Below are 26,612 nucleotides of genomic sequence, written 5' to 3' on the forward strand. Positions count from 1 at the left end.
AATCTATTTGATATTTGGTTTTATTATTATTTTTTAGAACATCAGTAAGATATTTCAGATTTTATCTGAATTTGGAAAATGAATAATAAGATATTGACAAATGACTTATTATAGGAGACATAAGAAATGAGATTAATAATAAAAGAGTAATAATAGTAATAATAAATTTATTATTGTAATAACTATAGAAAAAGATAGGGATGAACCGACTTGGTCCTACTCTTTACTTTATATAGAAAAAGATAGGGATGAACCGACTTGGTCCTACTCTTTACTTTATATTCATTTTCATCATCATCTATAAAAATACATATATTTAATCCAAATACTAAATAACACCTTTTTTTTTTCCCAAGTAAGGCTGAGTCGAGGGAAAGAACAGTGAGTAGCTTTCAAGACTGAGTCACAATCCACTTGGCAGAGACTGCCGTTAGGCAAGGCTAACGGTCAAACATTCAACGGAATTACAAACAAGAGAAAAGGGAAGGACCTTATCTTTTATCTTTTGGGACGGGTCGCCTTTCCAAAGCTTGCTCACAAGTTTGACTCATTGGTGCAAATGCCACAAGCAGTAGCCCTCGAATTGCGATAAAAAAAAAATTGGAGAGCTGTGAAACTGGTTCAGCCAAAATCGAAGACTTGAAAACCATGTCAAAATTTTATACTTTGTTGACTGAGGCTAGGATTCTGGTTTTCAATGTCATCATTGAAACTCCTTTTGTCAACCAAGGAGCGACAAAGCCGTAGCTGGAGTGACATCGTCCTAAGACATAGCCATTGCGGAATGTAAAGTTGCAAGAAATAGTCATACTTGTCTCGAAATGAAGCTAACTCAAAAAACTGCGGACCCATTCCAAGTCGTGGTAATGGAATGAAGGGTTGAAATAATTTATTATAAGCAGTGGATATTATATGAAAAGTTAGCCAGCTATGGACCGCGGACATGTTTTGGCAGAGGAAAGTCTTGAGAACGAAAATGGAAGCAACAGAAATATTGGTCTTTAACTAGGTAAACAGTCATGGACTGCCGACATTATTGGCAGAGAGAAGTCTTAAGAATGCCAATGTGAGAAACGACTAGAAGTTATGGAAAATCTTAGTAATCTCACCAACCACACAAAAAAAAAAAAAAAAAACAAAACTATTTGGAAGGTTGAGCTTCCTTCCCTACCGAAAAGTTAGCATCAACAGTCAACAAATCATAAACAAATACATGAGAACAAAATTTTCATCGTTCCAAGTTACTGGTAGGCAGAAGAAAAGAAGGAATCGGCTATGTGAAGAAATTATATTGTGGATATTCTTTAGCTAGAGGAAACCCTTGGGAATGAAATTATATCAAGTGGACATCCTATTTGGTTGGTTTCGAACCTCGTTCCCTATAGATAAATCATTGACATTCAAAGAATCATAAAGAAATGTGTAGTTAACTACATAAATTCTGCATATCCTACAATCAATTGCGTAACCATTTCACAGGAACCACCTCCTCTTAATGTTACTTTGAAACAAGGTTTGAAACAAACTAAAAACACCGATACAACATGATAGTGATTCCATTAACGACTACCACAAAACACCAGCACTGTCTGATTACACTCTTAAATGTTAGATTCCTCATCTCTTGGGAAATCTCAAAGCACCACATCAACAAATATCAGACTTATTCTTGAAATACTTTTATCATATGAGCACGCATCACTGATTTTGAAAGTCAACTTCATGCTTCTATAGCTATACCTTCATGGGCTCTGGATTTTCAAAATATGTTGGCACAATCTTACACATAGGCATGCTTTCATTCTTGCTTAGAAGCTTCAAGGAAGGATGAACCTCAACATCATGCATGAACACCCTATCATCAATATCTAATTTGCTCACGTCCACCTCAATTTTTTGAGGAATGTGTTCTGCTGGCCCTAGAAACTTTAGACTAGTTCTTATACTGTTAAAGTAGCCACCTGTTAAGGCATTAAAATACCACCAAATAATGTTTGTCAATGACAAAGCATATTCTGATTGTCAGACTTCAATGAGATAAAGCAGAGGCAAAATCACATGAGATATATATATATATATATATATATATGAGCAATCCCACATTTACATAACAAAAAAGAGAATAATAATAAGAAGATCAACAAGTGGTTCTCCATAAACAACATGAAAACAAGCATTAAAAGAAGGAAACCGGTAAGCAGTCCTGTTTGTCTGTTTTACATGCTAGTTCCTAACAAGAAAGAAGTAAAGGGTATAGAAAGGCATTGATAAAATGGTAAGGAAAGGCCATATGCGTGTTTGGGTTTGGGTCCACGTGCATCATTGTTTGCACCCAGACATATGGTAATGTAACAGCATTTAATGGAAGCAATAATATGAAAAGCCAGGAAAGACCATTAAGATGTGAAGATGAGCAAGAAAGAAAATGGATAACAAGGTGCAAGAACCAAGAATAAGTAAGGGTAAAGATAGTGCCATAAATTCCCTAAAACAACGAAGTAGTTTCTTTTCTTTTTGGCACTTGAGGTTATTGGGATTGAGCCCTACTCATTAAAACTAAGAGTCAAGCACTCTACCAATAGACCACATGGTTGTTGGCAACAAAGAGGTAGTTTCAATCGTGCCTTATGCCTGACTACTAATTTTTGTATTCTACCGGTTCAGCACCTCAGCCCTAGACTCTTTGCTTGATAACTTTTGTTGCAAAAGTATACTTTAAATAGATAAGAAGTTGAAAAAGACCCTTGGAGAAAACATTAATGCACTTAATTTGATGACATAAAACAGAATAAAAAATTGTTGTATCTAACCTAACTAACCACAACAGATCTCCAAGAAAATGTGATTTATAAACACCAGAAGTTCCAACATCATATAACATATATGCAAGAAGATGCCCGGGGACAAGCAAACACCCAAAAGATTTTCAAAATGATAATAGTAAATAAAACCAAATGCATCAGTCCCTGCCGTCTACGGGCTAAATCACTTCTACATTTCTAGTTTTCTAGATATCCATATTAAGAAAACAATTTATTCACGTGAGCATTGTGCTGCATGAGTAAAATCACAAAGGAAGACTCCATAAAACATAATGGCTTTACTATTTTTCTATTCAACTTTGTAAAACCCCAACATAGATATCTAATTACATTCTTTACCCAACAATTTCAGATAGTTAACAATTATGAGATTCTCATCCAAATGGAGAAATGGACAAAACAAATTTCCCACCATAAAAAAAGTAAATAAAGCACAACATGAATCAAACAAAGACTAATGGGGCAATTTTAGTAAATTTTTTACCTTTCTTAATACCAGGGCAATCCTCTTCTCCTTTGAAAACAACGGGCACATCAACCTTCAATTCAGTCCCTTCATCAGCCCAAACAAACACCAAATTCAATATCTTCCCACTGTCCTCATCCCTATGAATCTATAAAACAACCCAAAAAACAAAATTTAAACTTGGATAACAACAAAAGCTGATAAACCCAAAAAAAAAAAAAAAAAACTCGCCTTGATGGGTAAAACTCTTCCGGATTCAAGTAAGACCGAAGACCCGGAACCGGCCCTGATATGAAGCTGAAACATAGTGGAACAAAAGAAAGGGAGTTGAACGGACTTGAGGATGGATTGAACCTGCTTTCTTTCGGTAGTCAAAAGCTGTTTCCTCGATGGAGAACGGTTGCTAGGGTCTTTTTCGAGCAACCCTTGAGAGAAAACCACAGCCGGGATTCTACCTTGGGCTCTGTCACGGCTCGAGACACGGCTTCCGGTGCATTCTCGAGGGATGGCTTGGATGGTGTGGTAATGGTGGGAGTTTGCAGGTGAAGCGGTCTGGGTTTGGACCACCGCTTTCAGGCCGCGCCACAACCTGGACATTAGGGATCGTTTCCAATGCAGAATGGAAATGGTGATGGGATTTACTGGAGTTTGGGTTGCTGACTGACGCTCTCAGACTCGAGTTTTGGAATAAGGGTTTTGTGGATTGTTAGGGACTGGCGGGGTTTAAGGACCTGGGCCATGGTTGGGGCTTTCCTTGTTGGGCAAGGTTTAAGAAAGTGTGGGCAAATTTTGTGCCCAAACCTACAAAACTAGATATCCAATTCGGCCCAATAAACTTTTTAAAAGAGCCATTGGACTAATTTATTCATCAAGTTTTTTTGGCACATTGACCTGTGAAGGTGTTTATAAAATTTCTAAATTTTTTGTGGAATTAGAATATTATTATGTATTCATTATTTATTATATTAATTTTTTAATTTTTTTAATATCTCTTAACGAGGTAAGTGACAATTTTTTAATGCCATTAATGAAGTTTAAAAGTTTCAGTCTCAATGCAATGAATAATTTTCCAATCAATATTTTCTTTTAGTTTTTTACTTTATTTAAAGTTAATGAAGGTCCCCAAATTTCCAATAGAAGAAGAAAATTAAAAAAAAAAAAGGTTTAATTTCTTGCTGTGCATTTTAAAACTCCATGAGCTTCAAATATGAAAAAGATAGAAACTATAATTGATGTATAACTCTACAAAGAATAGCTCTACAATGCAGATCACTGCAATTTTTATTGTGTGTTCCAATGCAAGGAGCTCTTCATCAAACCCCAAAAACCCAATGCTTACTTTAGATCTGTGAGGTAAACTCACTCCTATTTCTTTCTCTCTTTGTTGTTCACTTGTTGTATGCGGCAGATATCAGCTGCACAAAAATGAAACAAGAAAAACCAAGACAATAACAAGTCATGAGGAAATGCTAACAAGACTTGGAATTTTATGAGTATAGTCGACATTTAGATCATTAGCAAAAGCCAAAACAATATAGAAGGACAGATGATGCAGAAGCTGACTGGAAACTTCATCTCATCCAATGTCAATGCAATTTTTAAAAAACACTACTACTTCTACATCATTACAAGGAAGAAGCTCTCAACCTATTTCCAGTCAAAAATAAAAATATTAAACAAGGTACTAGTACTATTTTTTTTTTTCCATAAAGGAAAATTGAAAGGTAGGGTCCTTTATTAGGTAAAAGGAGACAATCTAAAAGGGCACTGTTGTCTTTCAAAGAGGGTGTGAAGCAAATCTCAGAAGATAGGTCAAGATCATGGATTTGATCTACCACACTAAATTCCCCCACAAAACCCACTCTCTATCTACCTCCTTTTTGTCTCATGCTTACTACAAAATCTAGTGCAGAAACGGATCATTTATTTTTGTTCAACACAACCTAATCAAGCCAAAAAGCAAACGGATAACTGTTCATTCATTTCATTTTCCTGGAAAAGATTTTCCGAGCAAAATTTTTTCCATCAAATGACAGTAGAAGTAAGGAATTAGTAGATTAGGAAGAAGAAAATAAAATGTAGATTTTCAAGTCAATCTAAGGCTGCTACTTCTCATTGATGCCACTGACAGCTGATAAGTGGAATATCCCTAGACTGAGAAAAGACAATAATTCTCTTACCCACCCTTCAGCCTTCTACAATTAAAAGAGTAATTCTAGCTTTCAACTGGCACCAAATGATTATTTCCCCATTTATGAAAAAACCCAACGTACATTGCACACAAAACCATCAATGACCCTTCATAAATGCAAAGCTTATCTAGTATACAGAAAACCTTCATGGATATGCATATACCATAAGTTCATGAAGGAACAAATCAAAACACTTTACCTATAATGAAAATTTGCTTTAATGAAAAAGCGGGAAAGCAACCACTCAACCTGCAAACAGGAAAAAAAAAAGGTTTCTTTTTTTTTTTTTTTTACACTCAACAAGAACGACCAATACTCCTTCCCTCCTCGCTTCCTGAACTTTGCTGTAGTGGCTGCTGATTTTGCTGTGCCCGTTGCTGCTGTTGCCCTTGTGGCTGAAGCAAAAGTTGTGCTTGAAGTGGATGACCACCATGAGAATAATGATGATGATCTTGTCGTTGTGCCTGAATCTGATAAGGGTTTATCAAAACTCCCTAAAGCCAATGAAGGTGACATGGTAGCTGCAGTTGTTATCTGATTCAACCCAGTTGCAGTGACTGAATTAGCCCCTTCAAACCCATTATTAAACCGCACAATCTCTTGCTATTGACCCTGATTATGTTGCTGTTCATAACCTCGAAACGTTTCTTGTTGTTTCCTTGCAGCTTCCACCGCAGCCAATTGTTGTTAAGCCTCAAAAATCTGTCGCTGTTGTTGCGGTTCCCTTATCACCAACTGCCCTCCATGTGAAGCAGAAGCCGCTGCGACCGTAGGAATCCCAATTATTGTCATCATATTATGTTGCATCACAACTGAAGAAGAAGCGTTACCAACATGTTGCAAAAGAACTGGCGGTTGTAAAATAGGAAGCATAGCTTGAGGACCAATATAAGTAGACAGTTCTTTCTTGGCATTATTAAGATCGTGTTGAATTTGTTTAAGCCTGTGTTGTAAGATGGAGATAAGGCCAACACACAATGGCATATCTTGATATTTGATTTTGGAGGAGCCGGTTAAAATTATATAAATATATATATTTATTATGTTACTTAAATTCAAGAGTGAATATCAAATACGAATATGTATTCAACAAAAGATGCTCATTTTTGTAAAATTATTTTATATACATATTTGAATCCGACCCCCATATTCACATTTATCAAAAATGTATTGAACACAAATACTTTAGGAAAAATGAAAAAATCTGAACAATTAACCTAATGTATTTGAAGTTTTATGAAGAGAAAAAAAAAATTAAAACTGACCATAAAGGATGAGAAAATAAGCGGTTAAAAAGAAAACATTATATATATAATAAGATTTATATTTGATACACTATCAGTGTATAAATTTTATATATTATCACTGAATAAGATGATATCATCTCATTAATAAAATCAATTACATTATATTATCTCATTAATGAATAAGTTTTTTAAAAAATATTAATTTTTGTATATTTATTATTTTTATTTATTAATAAGGTGACATTATCGAATTTATTGACAGTATAAAAAATTTTTATATTGACAATATATCAAATATAATTTTATATAATATTTATTACTTGATTGAAAACTTAAAACTTTATTAAGAAAATTAGAAAGTTAATTTATTTCTTAAAGTGTACAATAAAAATATTACTTTTAAGAATTGTGAATAATGATTGTGAATATAATAAATAGACAAATTATAATAAGATTTTAATTCCTCTTAAATAACAATACATAAAATTAAGTTAAAAATAAAATTAACGAATAATAATTTTAATGTGAAAGCCAATTTAATCTAATTTAATATAGATATATGAAATAATTATAATATATAGTATATATTCGTCATTGAGTTATAGAACTTACTAAAATAAATTTGTTTTAACAAAGATAATTGTAAAAATTTCATAACTATCCATATCAAATAGAATCGGGTTATCATGTTTCGGTCTCAAATACCATAATTTCCTTCTAATCTATTTATCTTGGCATGGTATATATTAAGGGTACTCAAAATCTTTGGGGGGCCAAGGCCCCCTCAGGTTCCGCTTACGATCCGCCATTGCAGCCATAGATAGCATCTCGGAGGCGAGCCTCAGCTTCATAGGCTAACGAGTTGACAGCGTCTTCACGTTGGGAAGTGTTCAGTTCGTTTAAAAGTTTGGCTACATTGCTGGAACCGAAAACTCCGTGAACAGCGGCCAATTTTTGCGGATTCTCTGGTAGGAAGTAAGGTGCAAATACGCATTCTTGGGTGCATTTTTGACGACCATACTTGCAAGCCGCGCAAGGAGAGTTTGATGATGGCATCTCTTTTTTGTCTTCTAATTAAACTGAAATCCATGAAATGAAATATACCCAGATCATCAATATTCATGAATTTGCAAGATCTTAAAAGACCCAGAATGAGAAAACAAAAAGAACAGAAATGGGATTTAATATAAAAGCATTAAAATTTTCACTGAAATGGGAAATCACAAAGAAAAATGCATGTCGGATACAAGAAAGCTTCTTCAGTTCCTTCATCAAAGAAGAAAACAAGAAAAGCTTTCCCTTTTATCATCCAGAAGAAGAATAATGAAAAAGAGAGAGAGAGGTAAGATTTGAATACCCAGAATGCTCCTTTTTTTTTTGTTTATGATTATCAAATCTTCATTGAAAGCCTTACCTTTGCTTGAAACTGCCGGAGGAAAATGATGAAAAGAGCAACCAAGCAAAGTTAGCTCTTTTCTAAGAACAAATTCCTGTCCAATATCGATCCTTCATCTTCCAAAACTTACAGATCAAAATCTTAAACGACAAACAAATCAAATCGTCGTTTCTGGGCAAATCTTGTTCTCTCTAATTAGTATATATAAACTTGGCTAATTGAAAATTTTTTATTAGATTTTTTTTCTTTGGAAGAAGTCATAGTTAGTTATTGTATGAAACTTTTTCCATCATTTTTATGGCAAAATTTTCATTAACATTACTAGCTAGATAAATATACTTCAAGATTCATATCCTTTCAACACATCGAATATGGATTTGAATGTGTCAAACTGTTTGAATATATATATATATATATTTCGTTTGGATTATTTCTAAAGCTTTCACTTAAGGGCTTCTTATCGAGATGAGTTATGATTTTATCATATCTATGAATTCTTTTTCCTTTAAATATATCATAGCAGCTACATTCTATTAATTATCCACTTTTGAATTAACAAATCATTGATTTCCGATGGGTTGGTTCAACAATTAATGTTAAAATCCTTTTTTTACTTGGAAGGTTGCCTGCAATGGAAGAAGAGAGCCTGGATAGAACACATGTTAGGTCAGGGAGCACTTGCAAACAGCCAAATAGTTAAAACCTTTCCTTTAACGGGACGTGAGGGGGGGGGGCAATGAACGTACGTCTGCCATAAGGGAAAAAGAACTCAAAGAAAACAAGAGTGATAGCACTCAAGAGAGGGGAACAAAAAGAAGAGAAGGGAGAAAGAGAGCAGGAAAGAGAGTGGTTCGATAGATGGTAGTGAGTGAGTAAGCGAGCAGTTGTCTGGCGCCTGGCTGCAGCTGCTGAAGCGGTGCTGTTGTGCAACCACTGACTCCACCCAGAGCGCCGTGCAGAGAGGTCCAGTGTGTTGTTGAGCAATTGCGTGCAGAGGGATTCATTCCATTTATTATAAATACCCTCTATATACACAGATTATTTTTTTTTGGGCGGGGGGGGGGGGGGGGTGGGGAACGTTGGAACGTAATATTTGAGAAACAGCTCCTTATTAATTAAATTTAATAAATGATAATGAATAATAATTTATAATTTAATAATTAAACATATAGATTAATAATATAGCAAAATTCATTTATTTTTGTTTCATTGGTATAAATGCAAATTTTGTGAAATATCTTTGATTTTTATCAATTTCTATTTGTTTATTAAATTTAATAAATGATTATGAATGATATTTTATATTTCATTAATTAAATGATTAAATCATAAATATAATAAAATTTATTTATATTTAATTCGTTTAAAATCTTATATATGCACAAATTTATAGTACCATATGTTAGGTCACATGTTTACTTTGCATTGCATTCCTTGTAGGTTTTATTAAAATTTAAGCCTAAGAAATCACAAAGATGTCCTTATTAAGCAACTAAATAGTTGTACCATAAAAAAATCATATGTACATAATTAATTCAAAGGATAATTATAGAGTACGAAACATATGTTAAAAATAACACAAAATCAGTTTCAATTACTTCATGTTATGTGTCGATTCATTTTAATTTAAAATGTCAAAATACATATAAGTTGTTTGATTCTCTTAATCAAGAAAAATATTATCTTAAAAATTTAAAAATACTTTAAATAAAATTTTTTAATAGTACTTAGGTGAGTAACGGTCTCATGGAGCAGAGGGGAGTTGACCCATCAGTAAGGGCTTTGAGGTTTAGTCACCTGGAAAATACGATAAAAGGGTTCAATCAAATCAAAACGACTGTGCCCTGATGATGTGCATATTGGTCAGCAACACGCCACTGTAGCTAGCGGCAGCGCCGGGTCAGGTCAGGTATAGCTCCGTACGCCCCTTGACCGGGAATAGCGCACGTCATTGCTTTTCCTCTCCTGAATCGTTTGTTTGGGTTTTTCTTTTTCTTTTTGCTGATGCCAAATGAAGGCAAAAAAAGGTTGACGAAGACGAGGACGAAGACGAAGACGAAGAAGAGGAGTGAGTATTAATGAGAAAATAGAGAAATGATTGCTGTAGAAGTTGCAATTACGAGAATACCCTTTATTTTTAAATGTCAATTAGAAGGTGGAGAAAATTGAATTCCCCATAGTTATTTTCTAATAATTAAAAGTTTTTTTTCCTCTATATTGCCCAGAATTTTTCATGTTGATTTATAATGGTTTTTTTTTTTTTTGTTTGAAGTTGTTGATTTATAGTAGTTAGAGTTTTTGTTACCATGTCAATGAATTTATGAGATAGTTTAAAAAATTAATATATTAATAATACACAAAAATCGTTTTAAATCTTATCATGCATTCTTTTTCTAAAAAAACTATAGTTTAAAATTTTAAGTATTGAAATTTAAATTCTAGATATATGAGTATCATTTTTTAAAAATAATTACATAAATTAATTAAATTGAATTTTATATTCTTATCATGTGGTTTTAACTATTTGATGAATTAATTAAATTCATGTAGAGCTGTTAAAATTTTAAGTTTTTATTGATTATGGAAATTAAAATTTTAAAATCTTGTTTTTAGCCAAATCAAATCATTTTTATTTAGATGATGACCAATTCCATATTTTGGACATCTATTTTTTGAAAAACAAAATATCTTGGCACCTCAAAATATCAAATTGAAATTTAGAGTTGTAAATAAAACATTTAGAAAAAGTTTGGTATAATTTTTAAAATTATTGTAGCAATTTAATTATTAAGATGATAAAATCATCAAAGTGATTTGATCACGATTGATCTTAAATTACTATATTTAGTATAATATTAGAAATTACTAGTACTTTAAAATAACTGTATTTGGTATTATATAAAAAAAAATCATATAATACAAAATATCCAAAATAATTTTGTAAAAAAAAGCAAAATATTTAATACTTGTTGAATCAACACTTTATAACATAGTTAAACATTATTTTATAAAAAATTATAGTCAATATAAATTTATAACATAACTTTTTTATAATAAGTGATTAAACAAACCGATTTTTTTTTTTAAATTTTTGCGACTAGGTTCTTAGGGGTAATATTAATTATATTTTTTGTAAAGGTGAATTAGTTAGAAAATAATATTGAAAATTATTTTTTCTTGGTGATAAAACTTTTTAATTTTTCATATTGAGAATCAGATTACTTTATAAAATAGTAATCTTATCACCCAGTAATTTAATATCACTAACATATAGAATTTTGAAATTATTATCAAATAAAATAATGTAATTACTTAATGTAGATCACAATAATTTTTAAATGGATCACCTCATACTAAATATTCTTTTAAACACATTAACTAAGTTGGGAATTTGAACCTAATTTTGAATGTAAGATGTGGCTAGACATGCTATACATTTATTTATCCTCTATATCATATATAAAAGTGTTTATATTAAAAAATATACTCACTAATATTATAACAATCTAATTTTTCTAATATTCTTAAAAAAAAAATTAGACATACAAAAGTCAAAGTGAAATTTTATAGTAGTTAACCAACCTTTTTCCCATTGCAATAAAGACCATCCATTGAATTCTATGCAATAATTTAATATTATCACACAACCAAATATTGATCTATACAATCAAATCAAAATTATGAATATTACGCTAACATATGTGTGATTATATGATTTATTAATAAAATGTTAAATCTTTAATTTAGATAATCAAAAATTAATGTTTGACAATTTTAAGTAAAAAAATTTGCTAACATTAATTACCTACCAATTATTTCATCTCGTAATTAATTTCAATTTTCTCATACTAATTAATCCTACAATATAACATTTCTATTTTCATTCATCTTATAATTAATTTCCCAATTTAGCCAAAAAAAAAAAAGCTTCTTTCCATGGTAATCTTGAAAATTTTAAAACAAAGAGAAAAGGGTAATTTCGGCAATGGAAGCAGACAACGCAGGGACAAAGAGGTTTCTCAGGGACGCATTCAATTGTTGTTCAGAATAAGGAACAAACCCTTTTATGATGATAGTAATATATTTATTCTTATTTATTTATTTCCAATTTTTAGTTTTTAATATCCCAAAAATAAAAACCTCAGATTTTGATTTTAAAAGGATTCTGTTTTCTCTAGTCTTTAGGGTTAGGTATTTGTTTTTTCTTCTGTTTGATTTTCTATGATACAGTGAGAGAAAAAACAAAAAAAAGAAAACGAGAAAATAGAAACAGAAGTTTAAGAGGGAACAAGATTTGGCCAGAAACAACTACATGATTTGTTTGTCGTTTAAGGTTTTGATCTGTAAGTTTTGGAAGACGAAAGATCGATCTTCGAAAGGAATTTGTTCTGATTAGAAAAGAGCTATCTTTGGTTAGTTGCTCTTTTTGCCATTTTGCTCAGGCAGTTTCAGCCAAAGGTAAGGCTTTCAATGAAGATTTGATCATCATCAGAAAAAGGAGCGTTTTGGGTATCAAAATCTTATCCCTCTCCTCTTTTTTCTTTTTCTTTGTTCTTCTTCTGGATGATAAAAGAGTTCTTTTTTCTCTTTGATGATAGAACTGAAGAAGCTTACTTGTACCCAACGTGCATTTTTTCTTTGTGATTTCTCATTCCAATGCACTTTTAATACTTTTATATTAATCCCATTTCTCTTTTTTCTCTTACTAGATATCCTCTTCTTTTTATTCTTTTGTTTTCTCTTTCTGATCTTTAAGATCTTGCAAATTCATGAATAATGATGATCTGATTTCAGTTTAATTAGAAGACAAAAGACGAGATGTCATCATCAAACTCTCCTTGCGCGGCTTGCAAGTTTCTTCGTCGAAAATGCACCCAAGAATGCGTCTTTGCACCTTATTTTCCACCAGACAATCCCCAAAAATTCGCCAACGTTCACAAGGTATTCGGTGCCAGCAATGTAGCCAAACTTTTAAACGAACTCAACGCTTCCCAACGTGAAGACGCTGTTAACTCTTTAGCCTATGAAGCTGAGGCTCGTCTCCGAGACCCTGTCTATGGCTGTGTTGGCCTCATCTCCATCTTACAACACAGGCTTAAACAAATGCAACATGATCTTAACAATGCCAAGAAAGAACTGTCTACTTATATTGGTCCTCAAGCTATGCTTCCTATTTTACAACCGCCAGGTTTTTTGCAACAACATGTTGGGAACGCTTCTTCTCCAACTGTGATGCAACATAACATGATGCCACCGATGGGGTTTCCTATAGCTGCGGCGGCTTCGGCTTCACATGGGGGGCAGTTGGTGATAAGGGAACCACAACAACAGCAACAGATTTTTGAGGCTCAACAACAATTGGCTGCGGTGATAGCTGCAAGGGAACAACAAGAAATGTTTAGAGGTTATGAACAGCAATATAATCAGGGTCAACAGCAAGAGATTGTGAGGTTTAATAGTGGGTTTGAAGGGGCTAATTCAGTCATTGCGACTGGGTTTAATCAGATAACAACAGCAGCTACCATGTCACCTTCATTGACTTTAGGGAGTTTTGATAACCTTTATCAGATTCAGACACAACAACAAGATCATCATCATTCTCATGTTGGTCATCCACTCCAACCACAGCTTTTGCTTCAGCCACAAGGGCAACAGCAGCAACAGGCACAGCAAAATCAACAGCTACATCCACAGCAAAGTTCAGGAAGCGAGGAGGGTAGGAGTATTGGTCCTTCTTGTTGAATAAAAAATGAAATCTCTTTTTTTCTTGTTCTGTTTGCAGATGGGGTGCCTGCTTTCCCGCATTTTCATTAAAGCAAATTTTCATTCTAGGTAAAGTGTTTAATTTTTTTTCTTGTTTATTAACTTATGGTATATGCCTGTCCGTGAAGGTCTGATAGTTTTGTGTGCAATGTATGTTGGGTTTTTTCATAAATGGGGAAATATCACTTGGTACCGGTGGAAAGCTAGAATTACTCTTTTAATTGTAGAAGGCAGAAGGGTGGGTAAGAGAATTATTGTCTTCTGGCAGTTGGGGGATATTCCATTCATCAGCTATAAGTGGCATCGATGAGACCTAGCTGCCTTAAATTGACTTGAGAATCTACATTTTATTTTCTTCTTCCTAATCTGCTTCCTTCTTTCTACTCCTTTTTGATGAAAGCAACTTTTCTGGGAAAATTTTTACCACGAAAATGAAATGCATGAACAGTTATCGGTTTGCTTTTTGGCTTGATTCGCTTGTTTTGAACAAAAATAAATTATACGTTACGGCACTAGATTTTGCAGTAAGCATGAGACAAAAAGGAGATAGAGTGTGGGTTTTGTGGGAATTTGGTGTGGCAGATCAAATCCATGATCTTGACCTGTCTTCTGAGATTTGCTTCACAGCCTCTTTGAAAGACAGCAGTGCCCTTATTAGATAGTTTCCTTTTACCTAATAAAAGACACTAATTTTCAAGTTCTTTTATGAAAAAAAAATGATACGGGTACCTATTTTACTCTTTTTATTTTGACTGGAAATAGGTTAGTGCTTCTTCCTTGTAATGATGTAGAAGTAGTAGTGTTTTTGAAAGAAGTGCATTGACATTGGATGAGATGAAGTTTCCTGTCAGCTTCTGCAGCATCTCTCCTTCTGGGATATATATATATATATATATATATATATAGATATATATATTGTTTTGGCTTTTGTTTGTGATCTAAGTCAACTACTCATAAAATTACAAGGCTTTTAAGCATTTCCTCATGACTCGTTCTTGTTTTGGTTTTTCATGTTTCATCTTTTTTGCAGCTGATATCTTTCGCATACAACAAGTGAACAACAAAGAAAGAAAGAAATAGGAGTGAGTTTACCTCAGATATCTAAAGTCAGCATTGGAATTTTGGGTTTTGATATAGAGCTCCTTGCATTGGAACATAACATTAAAAAAATTGGTGGGATCTACTTTGGTCTTTAGGAGTAAACTTTTCGTCTTTTGGTTTAGTAGAGAAGTTGATATGAGAAATCGTTTCTCTAAATTTTTTGTTTCACTTTGAATTCACTACTCAATACTGCAGTTATCAGCTTAGAATACATATAGCCATTCTTCATGTGAATGTTGTTGCAGAAACCATAAAGCTATGCTTCAATTTTACATTTTGGATTAACTGCAACATCTTTTTCATATTTGAAGCTCATGGAGTTTTAATATGCACATGACGAGATAAAACCTTTTTTTTCATATTTTTAGTCGAACTAAAATCTAAAAGTTGAGAATCCCAATCTTAACTAATTAATTATTCAATTAAGACAGTAATAACAATTTTTTACCTCGAAGAGAAGGTCATTACTTGAAGTAGAAAATCAAGGAGAGAACTACAATCATATATTTACATGCAGTCAATAAATTTTGGCTAAGATGATGGCATGAAAGATAAAGGGGAGAAGGGTATCTAACCTAAAATAAAAAATGGGTTTGCCATTATGATCAGACTTCAGAATGGAGACAGAAAGGAAGAAAAAGTATAATTATCCTACTTTTTAATTTACTCGCCATAGAATAATTGAAGATTTGTCAACTTAGAAACAAGTGAGCAATGCATTTATATTTTTATAGTAGTGTTTATTAATTTTCCTTCTGAAAAATGTTTTGAGGATAAAAAAATACCAGTATTTCTTTTTCAAGAAAAATTACTCTTTTATGCAAAAATGTAAAGAACAAATTTTCATGTTTCCCGAATGCATTAATAGAAACATAAATTATGAACATTAAAAATATTATTGGCCAAAAAAAAAAGGACATTGCATATGTAAATCGTGAATACAAAATTTTCGATAGCTGCCATTTTGCAGTGTAAAAATTTATGCTTCTCCGCTCACAATGAGTTATTGGCCCATAACTGACAGCACCCATCAGAAATTTGAACCAAAACGATGATTTCGCCTCCAACTTGTCTGGCAAGTGGCAAGCAAAACCATACAGCTAGATAAGTATTTTAACTGCAACAAAAATTCTCTTTCTGAGACAATTATGAGCGAGGAAATTAACTGACCAGAGACGCCAGGAAAGGACGACATAAAACAGAAAATGCACGTGACCTCTCATCCGCTATGAACTTAATCTGAATCGGATGAGATTTCAGAATGAGGGTTGACTGTCTTCACCATTTTAGACAACGTCTCACCAATATCTTCCACTTCATCCTTTCCAAATCCCCAAGTTCTTAGCAACTCTGTCCCTGGAGATCCTCGCTCAATACCAAATTTACGAACATTGCCCAATCTGTTCTCCAGAAATGGCAAGATAGCACAGCTAGAACGCAGTCTAGCAGCCATGGGGATAGAGTGAACATCTAGTGAACCTCTAGATATAGAACCTAGAATTGGACTTCCCAGCAGCTCACCTTGCTGGCCAACAAGATTACCAAAGATTGAAGGGAATGGCAAGGGAATTGGGAGAGGGCAACGAGCCACTGAAAGATGGCAGAACATTGGCCTTGTGATTGCACGTTCATATGCACCATGGATTGCTTTCTTAACTTCAGAAACTGAAGCCCGATGACCTTCTGCAGCAATACAAATAATCTCAATTACCAGGGTTGCCCATGCCACTTTCAGAGTGAGAAAGTTAAGATAAAAATCAAATATTTTCTTACACTGCTACCTATCTATCTACTTTTAAAACTTCCTCATGGACATAAACCTCACCATCAATGGATGCTTTTAATTTATCATCCAGACCAAGAAACAATTCATCCTTAAAAATCCTACCCTCCCAAGGTATTGAAAGAATGTATATCTTCCAGCTTCTACAAGGTTGCCTTAGTGACAATGTAAGCCAATTTGAGTTGTGAAACATTTAATGAGCTTGTATATTACAACATTCATAAATAAAGTGCCTAATGCAGCAGCATATAAACAATTTTTCTGAGCAAATTCAGGAGACCAAACATTAATAAGAATAATTTACAATAAAATATCTTTTAACTGAAAATATGGACAGATCCTAAATGGTACCTGACCAAATTGCTCCATGCACAGCCATTGATTCTACAGCCTGCAAATCATCCACATCCTCAGCAACCTCTGGAGTCAATGGTTGCAAATTCCCAAGCAAGGATTGCTCGTCCTGTCTCCCTGGATTTCATAATTAGGAACAATCAACTAGAGACTTCACTTTTTCCCAACAATAACTAACTAATTTTTTATTAATAAGGAGCATGAAGTGAAAAACCATTCATATCATGTGTTGAGGGGGAAAGGCATTCACATTATACCTGTCAAACTGGGGCATGGCATTGCAACATCCAGAATGGCCACCATATTCTGCCTAGATTGTCCTGCTAGCATTTGTACAATGCCATTAACATCCACAGCACCAGATGCATCAGATGAATCTGCAGTGGGACCAAGTGGCTCCATGCGGAATGGGAGACTTGTAGAGTGTAGTGCCGCAGCACACACAGCACTGCAATGGTAAGGGTTCTCATCTTCAATGTTGAGGAAAGTTGAAGCTTTACCTTCAAAATTAGGTAAGCAGAATCTTTAGTCCATATAAGGGTCAGGATAATTTTCTTCAAGAGTATCAGAATAAATAACAATTATTAATGACCTTCAAATTTTGAGTGAAAATGACCAAGCTGACCATCATAAGATATCTTATAGACTCAGGAAGGAAAATGTGTGCACATATGTACTAAAAGATCCTTGTTAATATTAAAAGGATCAAGATTACAAAGGACATCCAACTTGAAACCATGTAAGAGTCTATGAAACAAATACAATAATGAAATGGAGGACAGCCAAAATTATCAAAATGTTAGTTTGACTTACTCCTACTCAAGAAGGGTAAACCAACCGGCACAATCATTTTACAAAAGGATGATAATCTTGAGAATGATACTGCATCATGAAGATCTCTGATAACTGTCTGCTTCCTGCTTCTTGGGTTCATATGAGTACCAGGACCCCTAACAGCATATAGCAACACTGGAGTGTTTGTGTATTCATCAGCAATACATTCCAGAAAATCGGAAGCTACAGGAGAGAAACCCCCTGAGTCGTCAACAATGAATTGAAAACCCTGTCAACATTGCCAATGATTGCAAAACAAATTAAACAAGCAACATTATGAAATCAGAGTACAGATGATTTCAGCATCAAATGATGTGTAAGAGGGGCTCCAGCTTAACATCGAATCGGAATGAAGAGCTTTCCATACCAAATAACCCTAGGCATCATTAAGTTAAAAACTCTACAAAAATTCATTAAGCAAGACCCTCAACAACCATATAAAGTTGACAATGATAAGCCTTAAATGTTATCAAATAAAAATAGGCTTTCTCTTTTTGTTTTTTACTTACAAATTTTGGTACCGCAAAGAAATTTCTGTAAAGGATCATAATGTATAGGTCAAAGTTTAACCTGGATACGATCACACTCTTCTACAAAGAAACGAAGCCTGTTACATATTTCTTCTCCTCGTAAATTCTCAGTGAAGACATCCCTCCCAATTCCATAATTGTCAAATGCTTGAGCATCCAGCCACAATCCATTCACTTCGTACAAACTCTGAGGATGATAATGAACTTTTGAGAAGTCTGTCCAAAATTGGACTCCCTTATCTAAACAATTGACTATATCTGCATCCTGAATTTCATTTTGAGAATCCTTTGTCCCACCATTGATACCATCGATCAAAGGAACATTCTGCTCTTCCTGATACAAACTTTGCAAGAACAAATTCTTCTTCTGAGGTTCAGATTCATGAGTGGAAATATTTCCTGCCCTGTATATTCTTTTAAAGATGTTCAATTTAGTGCATGTAGAAATCTTATGCACTCAAAACACAGAGAAGGACAAAGCACACAGCCCAGCAATTTAGAAGACTGATAACTATGAACTGTATGTAATTCATTACAAGCATGTGATATAAAGTGATGGATGGAGCGATATAAAGTGCTAAGCAATAAACAGGAATCTATTGTGCACTTATTACGATATATTTTTAAGAGTTCTAAAACATAACCATGAGCATTTCTCATTAGTAGTGAGTAACAGAAATTAGAAGCCAAAGTTGCCTTTATATTTAAAACAGAATACTACTTATGTTACTAACTAATTAGGCTGAAACAACATTATGTTAACTACATTGCAAGGAAAGCATTCTTGTTGGAGAAAAACAGAAAGAACAAGAATCATCAGTAAAGAGATCAGCTTGAGTCGGATATTGAACTCCGACACTCAACCATCTAAATGCCACTCAAAAAGGCAAAAGCAACAAACTTTTTATAAAGCTACTTCTTTACATTTTTATTTTTGAAGGGATAATACTTGAAGACTAACTGCAAACAGAAGAAAAGATACACCAGAAATACTAATGCACTTAGTTAAGATGAAAAATCTCACCATGTAACAACTTCAGATGGTGCACTAGAACCCTCGTTATACAATGTACCCTGCAAACTCATCGATCCGAAGGATCCTGCAATGTATAAAAGTTTCCATGAGTAGAATATATATATATATATATATGTATTTATATATCTATAAGTATTAATATATATATATATGTATATACTTATAGATATATAAATACATATATATATATATGTATATATATATATATATATAAGTAGAATTAATCTTACTAAGTGAACATTTGGTGATGATCCCCAGTGCAGTGGGGAGTCATTTGCCCTGCACTAGAGCCCAGGTTGGGGGCAAAACACTATTGGCACTTCAAGTGTCAGTGCCGTTTTGGTGCTCACCGGGGCTCCAATGTGGGGCGAATGGAATCTCCACCGCACTGGAGGCTTTGTCGAACTAGCATTACTTAACAATGTAGATTTGACACATAACACATCAACTTTGCAACTAAAATTTAAACACCTTGAAAGTCAATCGAGAGAAGACGAGGAGTATAAGTAAGAGTCCCCTGCACATGTACAGCAACATAAACAATTTAATCTCCACAAAAACTGCACAATCAACGATGACATTCTGATTCTAAATAAACCTTCTAAAACTAAATCAGTGAAAGTCTTGTGATAATTAAACAATAGTCAAAGGTAAAACATTCACGGGATAAATATATATAAATATAAATATATATATATATATATATATGTTTTAGGTTTTAAGGCAATAACAATTTCAGAAACAATTGGTCAAAGTTGCACCTGTGGCGTTTCACCTGTACGGTAGAGAACATCCATGTTTAGACTCTGGGTTTTGAAGAGTGGATCGCCGTAAGGATCCGCGGCTAAGCCAAGCATTTCATCCTTCATTTTTAAGCATAAAAAATTTCAATTTAACAAGCTTAAAAAGAAATATAATCAAAATAAAAACAAATGGGAAAAAAATAGAAACTAAGCAGAGATTAACTGAACCTGGAAGTTCCAGAAGTGAGAACCGATGAAGTTTGCGAAACCTCCGACTTGGATAGTTACAATTTCTCTCATGATTATTTACCTGAAAAATGTAATATTTAAGTCGAATAATAACGTTAATTAAACGTATTTAATCTTTAATTTGATAGAAAATCTTAGTATTTTCTGAGATTAATAAATTGAATTAGGAAAAAAAAAAAAGAGGATTTTTACAGAGAGCTAGGGTTAGCAGGATTGGAGAGCGAAACGAGCCGGCAGAACGTTTCAAAGGAAGGTGAACGGAAGCGAACAGAAAAGCGGTGCGTTTTGAGATTCTAGGGATTTCTTATTTTGGCGGCGTATTTTTTTATTTAAAATAGTTTTATGATTTTCAATTTTCCCAACAGAAAAAACGGCGTAGTTTTTGTGAAGAAAACAGAAAAAGGGAATGGGTTGAAGGTCCCGTAGGCTCTCATTCACTGTAACATCTTTGGGTAGTCCAAAACCCAAATCCAATTTAAAAGGAAATTTTTTTATTCGTGAATTGTAGTTCCTAATATTTTATTTATTTTTATGGAATATTGTTACGTTTTTTAATTTGAAATAAATGATATTAGTTATTATTTAGGTAAATAAATCAATAAAATAATGGTAAAAATTATTTTTGAAAAATCCTCCAATGATAAAAAGTTTTACAGTGATGAGGACAATCTTAATACCACCAATAGTGCCCACCAAATAAATAAACATAAGAAATAAGTTTTGATATTTTCATTTTTCAGTAAAAAAATAATGTGTGACATTTTTTTTTTAAATTGTTAACCTATTATTAAATCTTTTTATTTGATTGAAAAAAAAAATTAGCATAAATTTCTTTAAAATTTATAATATTTAAATATCAATTTCAGTAATATATCAATTAATATAAAAAATAATAATATATAATATATATTAAATTATAAAGAAATACAGTAGAAAGATTCCACTAAAATGCTCACTTATTTTAGGCTACTAAATTTTCAAACCAAAATCTTCACGTGGGCTCACCATATCCCTCTGTCCAATTTCAATAACTTTGTCGTTCTTTTGCGCTGGAAGTGACTACTTTTGTCAAGCTTCAGTTTTGCACATTGGTCTGGCAGTGAGAATGGTTTTTTACTACAATTTGGTAAATGTGTAAATGGATAATCTAAACAATGTAAATCACTTCAGATTTGTTACCATAACTTAAATTTTTTATAATTGAAAGTAGACATTAAAAAAAATGAAAATAATACAATTAAAAATTTTGATAAAAATCATATATAAATTTAATAAATAAATAAAAAGTTTCGAGTCAAGATTTGTTGAATGATTTTTTATTTCTAATAATAGGTAATTATAGCAAAAAAAAATAAAGGACAAGATGCTTATAACAAATAATCGGTTACACAAAAACGACAAGAAAACTAAAAACTGGTTCTTGATATGATAATGGTAAGAATGCAAAGAACATATGCAGATGCAAAGCTCATGGCAATTAAATGGTCTAAATTTATTGGTGTTGAAAGGACTAAATTGGCTAATACTAAAAGTTTAACTTTAACAAAGAGAAATTGGAGTAGCTTTGCTAAAAGTTGGAGGGATGATAAGTTTGGAATTGGTTTGCAATGAAGGATTTGAAAGATTGATGTTTGAGAAGGTAATTGAAATCAGAAACCACTAGCTTTTGCTTTATGCTGAGCACAGACAGTTGGAGTAGTGCATGCCACTCTTTTCACTATCTGATATCTGATTGCTTCTTGGTGAGGAAGTAGGAAAGAGCTAAAAATATCAAGACAAACACCTAACCAAAAGCAGATGAATAGAAGATTTGTACATAAATATCATAGAACATGAAAATTTTATGGGTGGCTGCGTTGGTCACTGTTAGTGCAGAAGAGTCATGAAGTGAAATCCCACTGAGACCAAAACCTACCATTAATTTCAGTCGGTTCAACGTTAAATCTCACATTCTCGGGAGAAACGAATTATGTTTTCCGCAATTGAGAATATTAAGAGCGGAAAGAATGATTGCAAATACAGAGCACAGGCTATTTACTCGCCTGGTTTTCCTGCAGAGTTTTTCAGAATGTTGGATGTAAGATGAGGTCATCACTAATCTTCCCATTGGAGTAAACCCAAATACGTTATCCCCACAAAGGCTAATTCATAATGAAACATAAAAGGAATGGTAGCAACCAGGCAAATCAAATATCAAATATCAGAGTTAACTATCTACAAATTTGTCATTTTGCTTCCAACAATCCATCATTAGAATTACACAAGCTCATACTATATCAAAGCAGGAGTTTGATATATGGAGATGAACTAAACCAGTCCATGATATCTGCAAAATATTTTTGAAATCTACCCAAGGTAGTGCCTCAAACAGGATATCAATTTCAAATTCCTCTAGTTGTTGACTAAGTTATTCTCACTAAGTCACTATGATTATAATCCGTTTCCCCATGTTTCTGCAAAATTCATGGGGATAAGTTATCTGACTATACATCAATCTCTCCTGGCTTGTGAACCCCACTTCTCCAACTATGGCCATCTGATTTTTCATCTTCTTCTGCGTCCATACTGTCACCTCCAGTACTTGACATACCTTTAGCAGAAGCACTCGCAAGGAGGGGACCTTGTGGAGAACCAGACTGTGAATTGTTTTCTTTCATGCGTTCACCGCACTGATTTTGAGCTGGCCATAGGCCGTTTCCTTGCTCAGCTGAAGAGGCTGGAAGTTTTCGGATATGAATTCTGTATTTCTGCACATAAACCAAAGTTCACACACAAAATCAGTGACCAGAAAGGAGATAAGAGGATAACATGAGAAGATTTCACATGCTAAAGGCTAACCTGCAAATGGCTTTTCACTTCATCATTGGTGAGACCATCAACTTGCATCAGTTCTCTAATCTGTTTAGGAGTGGCCACTGTGAAAGAGAATAAATCAATCAGATTTATTCCACAATTAAAGATAAAACTTAGATACAAAAAGAACTCGATCGGAACATTTCAAAAAGAACTTGATTCAGGTATTTCCTAAAAGAACCAGATTCCAATCTTTTGGTCATAAAAAAAGACATAATTCTATGAAATTGAGAACGAACACAAGCTGCCGATAAGAGGTTCTTTGAATTCAACTGGACAAAATAAATAAATAAATCCATCAATCTGATAACCTCTAGTTCCAAAGGCCTAACCTTGTGAACCTCCAAGCTGTTGAAGCGCCTCAATAAATCGTTTATGAAGCTCAGGTGACCAGCACCGCCTTTGTTTCCTGGAATTCTGCTGCTGCTGTTGTAATTTGGTCTGAAACTTAATTTGTTTTTGTTCTGCATACAAGGAAGAGCCAGAACCACTTTTACAGCTGCCATTGCTCTTCAAGATTGGATTACAAGAAGCCAATTCAGAACTAGGGGTCATAAGAGAAAGCCCTGAAATTTCCTTATCAACTTGTCCCTTAAATGGCACAAAAGCCCCTCTCCTGCTTTTATTATTACAAAGTTCAATTGGGTTCTCAGACAGATCTTCTTCTTCACTTCTCTGTCAAATTCAAACCCCAAAAAGACTCATATTACTTTTTTTTTTTCCAAAAATTAAGATTAAAGAAAACCTAGTTAGTTTCGGAATTACCAGTTTCAGTTCTGGAACTCTGTTTGGTTTCTTGTTATGATCAACGTTGTTGAAATTTGAGTTCCAGAGTTGGACAGAACTCATCCAGTTTTTCTTGTCACCGCCATCATTTTCCATATTTACCCTTCCATTTTCCTCAGCATTTTTCTTCAATGGCAACATCAACTCTTCTGTCACTGATCCATCATCCATTTCCATACACTGCATTTCTTCCTCCTTCAATCTCTCAATCCCTACAACCCCATAAAAAATCAAATTAAATCCCACAAAAAGGAAAAAAAAGTCATAATTAAAAAATTAAAAAACAATAAAATAAAAAAAATACCATCTTTCAAGAGAAGCATGCAAAGAGGAAGTTCGCGTTTAAAGGCATCAATTTTCCTCATCTCGTCTTCCAATCTTCTAACATAATCACTGATCTTTGATAATCTTTGAAGCCCATTTTTTATCTTTGAAACTTCTTTCAGAAACTCTGATATGCTTTTTGGTACATAAACCAAACACAAATCCAAGCTCAACTCCATTACTTTTCTAATTTTCTTCGATATTCCCCTTTTTTTCTTTTTCTAACATTGCCCAGACCCAGACAAACATGACACGGAACAGCCAGCCATGTTTATATAGACGTGTAAGAGAGATTCAAGATTCGCTGCGGCTTTCCAAACGGGTCGTCGCATATTTTAAAGCTATAACTCGGTGACTCGGTGGAATAACTCAATGGTACTTATCTTTTAGGTTCCGTACAGCCCACGCGGCGAATTGTTGAAAAATGAACTTTTTATTTATTTTTTATTTTTCAACCTTTTTTTCGAAATGAAATTACAGTGTCAAGATTCTTCGGTAGGTGTGGATTTGAAAAAATATATCATAAATAGTTGACACATGTTACGGCAACTCTTTGTCAAAAGATATTAGAGGGTAATTTGGTCTTTTAATACTTATTGAGTATTTGGTCATTAAAGAAATGACAAATTTTTATATTTCGTAAGAGAGGGTGTTCTTTGATTTTTCTTTTTTATACAAGGAAAAGTAAACTATTGTCAATTATGGCCTTTCATCTTGATCTTTGGTAGTATTTTTATTAGAAAAAGATCCTTGGTTTTTTCTTTTTACAATTTGATCCTTGGTAAAAATATATTTGTGAATTGAGAAAACATGCCAATTCATATCTAGATTTTTTTTTTATATAAATATATGACTAAAAAGCATTGATCTTACGAATTTTGTTGGAAATTTTTATGTTAATAAGATTTTAAAAGCACTTTTTTTTTTACTTCAATTCGATGTATTTAAATTTTTATTTTCAAAATATTTAGATAAAATTGAATCTTGATAGATAAAGAAATAATTTTCTTTTTTATCAACTTTATGATAGTGTGGATATTAAATCAATATTGTAACAAATTTATTTTTCTTCTAATTCATATATTTTATTTATTGCGAAAAACAAAGTTTCTTTTCTCTTTATTCCTCCCCTGTCCTCTTTGAAGAAAAGAGGGGAATGCAAGACCAATCCATTTTAATTCAAATCTATCCGTCAAGTGCCCCTTGGAAACTTTGGTCTTCACCTAATAGTCAATATAAAAAAAAAAAAAATTGACAATTAATATATTTATATCATTTAAATATTAAAATTCGTATATATATTATATTTTAAACAAAATTTACATATAATATTTTGTATAAACATAAAAATATAAAATATATATTTTAAATTTTATTAAATTCATATATAATTATTATTAAAATTTAAAATCATATCCCTTTTATATTTTATTTTTATATATATTTAAAAGAATAAAACAAAGTCTAATAAGCACGTGAAAGTTTCGTTTGACAAAGCAACTTTATTTTATTTTTATTATTTTTATTTTTAAATAATATTATTTTTTGGGATAGGGTGTTTGAAAATAAAAAATAATAATTTCTTGTCGGCATTTGTGTGTCTCAGTAAAATAAAAATCTCGTGAATAAAAATTTATTTCATACAATTATTTAAAAAAAAACATTTAATAACTTTAACATCAAATTTCTATCACCTTCGACTTTTTCTCTGTTCTCATTGTTGCCTTTCTTGTAAAAAAATCTCTTCAAAAAACTTGACTGTCACACACCAACAAAATGGTAACCCGTGGCAAGAAACATGTGATCAGGGTAAAGATTCTTCTGTTCATACCCGTCCGTTACAAAGGGATCGTGTCTTCCAGAAATAAAATAAATTCATTGCTTTTTATTTTTTCGTTTTTATTCCCTTTTTGATATTCCCTTCATTGAAACTGACACGTGTCAAAAGGCTTCGTCTTTTGTTAATCTTTTAATTTAATATTTTTCACGAATTTTTTATTTGGTGTATTTTAATCTATAAATGTGTGATTGAGATAAGGATTCACTCATTTTTTTTTTGTTGTTGTTGGGTTTTGATAGGTTTCCGGACAAATGAAAAAGAAATGCTTTTGATGCAAAATGACAACCATTTCT

The 26,612-nt window shown here is 32.9% G+C and overlaps 3 protein-coding genes and 2 pseudogenes across 8 annotated transcripts; 1 reads left to right on the forward strand and 4 right to left on the reverse strand.

The window, feature by feature from the left end:
* Positions 1 to 1,411: 1,411 nt before the first annotated feature.
* On the reverse strand, positions 1,412 to 3,981 carry LOC111316211 (Ribosomal protein L25/Gln-tRNA synthetase, anti-codon-binding domain-containing protein). The gene is made up of 3 exons (XM_022918224.2): positions 3,520 to 3,981; positions 3,307 to 3,436; positions 1,412 to 1,961 (listed from the first exon to the last, which is right to left on the reverse strand). Exons 1-3 carry the CDS (start codon positions 3,883 to 3,885, stop codon positions 1,735 to 1,737), a joined length of 723 nt encoding a protein of 240 aa, XP_022773959.1. The 5' UTR covers positions 3,886 to 3,981; the 3' UTR covers positions 1,412 to 1,734.
* A 1,741-nt stretch (positions 3,982 to 5,722) lies between these two features.
* Positions 5,723 to 8,113, reverse strand: LOC111316458 (LOB domain-containing protein 10-like; annotated as a pseudogene).
* Positions 8,114 to 12,865: 4,752 nt separating this feature from the next.
* On the forward strand, positions 12,866 to 15,050 carry LOC111316212 (LOB domain-containing protein 10 pseudogene; annotated as a pseudogene). The gene is made up of 2 exons (XR_016333142.1): positions 12,866 to 13,955; positions 14,917 to 15,050. The product of XR_016333142.1 is annotated as an LOB domain-containing protein 10 pseudogene (transcript).
* A 798-nt stretch (positions 15,051 to 15,848) lies between these two features.
* On the reverse strand, positions 15,849 to 20,830 carry LOC111317123 (plasma membrane, autoregulation-binding site, misato segment II, myosin-like, tubulin/FtsZ protein). 5 transcript variants are annotated; one of them, XR_016333141.1, is made up of 10 exons: positions 20,496 to 20,830; positions 20,286 to 20,387; positions 19,996 to 20,041; positions 19,513 to 19,588; positions 18,529 to 18,892; positions 17,938 to 18,187; positions 17,382 to 17,624; positions 17,122 to 17,241; positions 16,158 to 16,670; positions 15,849 to 16,059 (listed from the first exon to the last, which is right to left on the reverse strand). XR_016333141.1 is itself a non-coding variant. In XM_022919481.2 (10 exons), exons 5-10 carry the CDS (start codon positions 19,572 to 19,574, stop codon positions 16,222 to 16,224), a joined length of 1,488 nt encoding a protein of 495 aa, XP_022775216.2. In that variant the 5' UTR covers positions 19,575 to 19,588; positions 19,755 to 20,041; positions 20,286 to 20,387; positions 20,496 to 20,577; positions 20,709 to 20,822; the 3' UTR covers positions 15,849 to 16,221. The 5 variants fall into 5 exon arrangements, 4 of the variants coding, with proteins under 4 accessions (XP_022775216.2, XP_022775215.2, XP_022775213.2 ...); XM_022919481.2 differs by having other exon boundaries at positions 15,849 to 16,670; positions 19,755 to 20,041; positions 20,496 to 20,577; positions 20,709 to 20,822; XM_022919480.2 differs by having other exon boundaries at positions 15,849 to 16,670; positions 20,300 to 20,387; positions 20,496 to 20,577; positions 20,709 to 20,820.
* A 1,854-nt stretch (positions 20,831 to 22,684) lies between these two features.
* On the reverse strand, positions 22,685 to 24,832 carry LOC111317124 (transcription factor HHO5-like). Its single transcript, XM_022919482.2, has 5 exons — positions 24,460 to 24,832; positions 24,135 to 24,367; positions 23,702 to 24,044; positions 23,355 to 23,431; positions 22,685 to 23,263 (listed from the first exon to the last, which is right to left on the reverse strand). The coding sequence occupies exons 1-5, from the start codon at positions 24,656 to 24,658 to the stop codon at positions 23,000 to 23,002; spliced, it is 1,116 nt and encodes a 371-aa protein (XP_022775217.1). The 5' UTR covers positions 24,659 to 24,832; the 3' UTR covers positions 22,685 to 22,999.
* Positions 24,833 to 26,612: the final 1,780 nt, after the last annotated feature.

This window comes from Durio zibethinus, chromosome 24, assembly GCF_047325235.1.
Source record: "Durio zibethinus cultivar Kanyao isolate XHJ-2024 chromosome 24, ASM4732523v1, whole genome shotgun sequence".
NCBI lineage: Eukaryota > Viridiplantae > Streptophyta > Magnoliopsida > Malvales > Malvaceae > Durio > Durio zibethinus.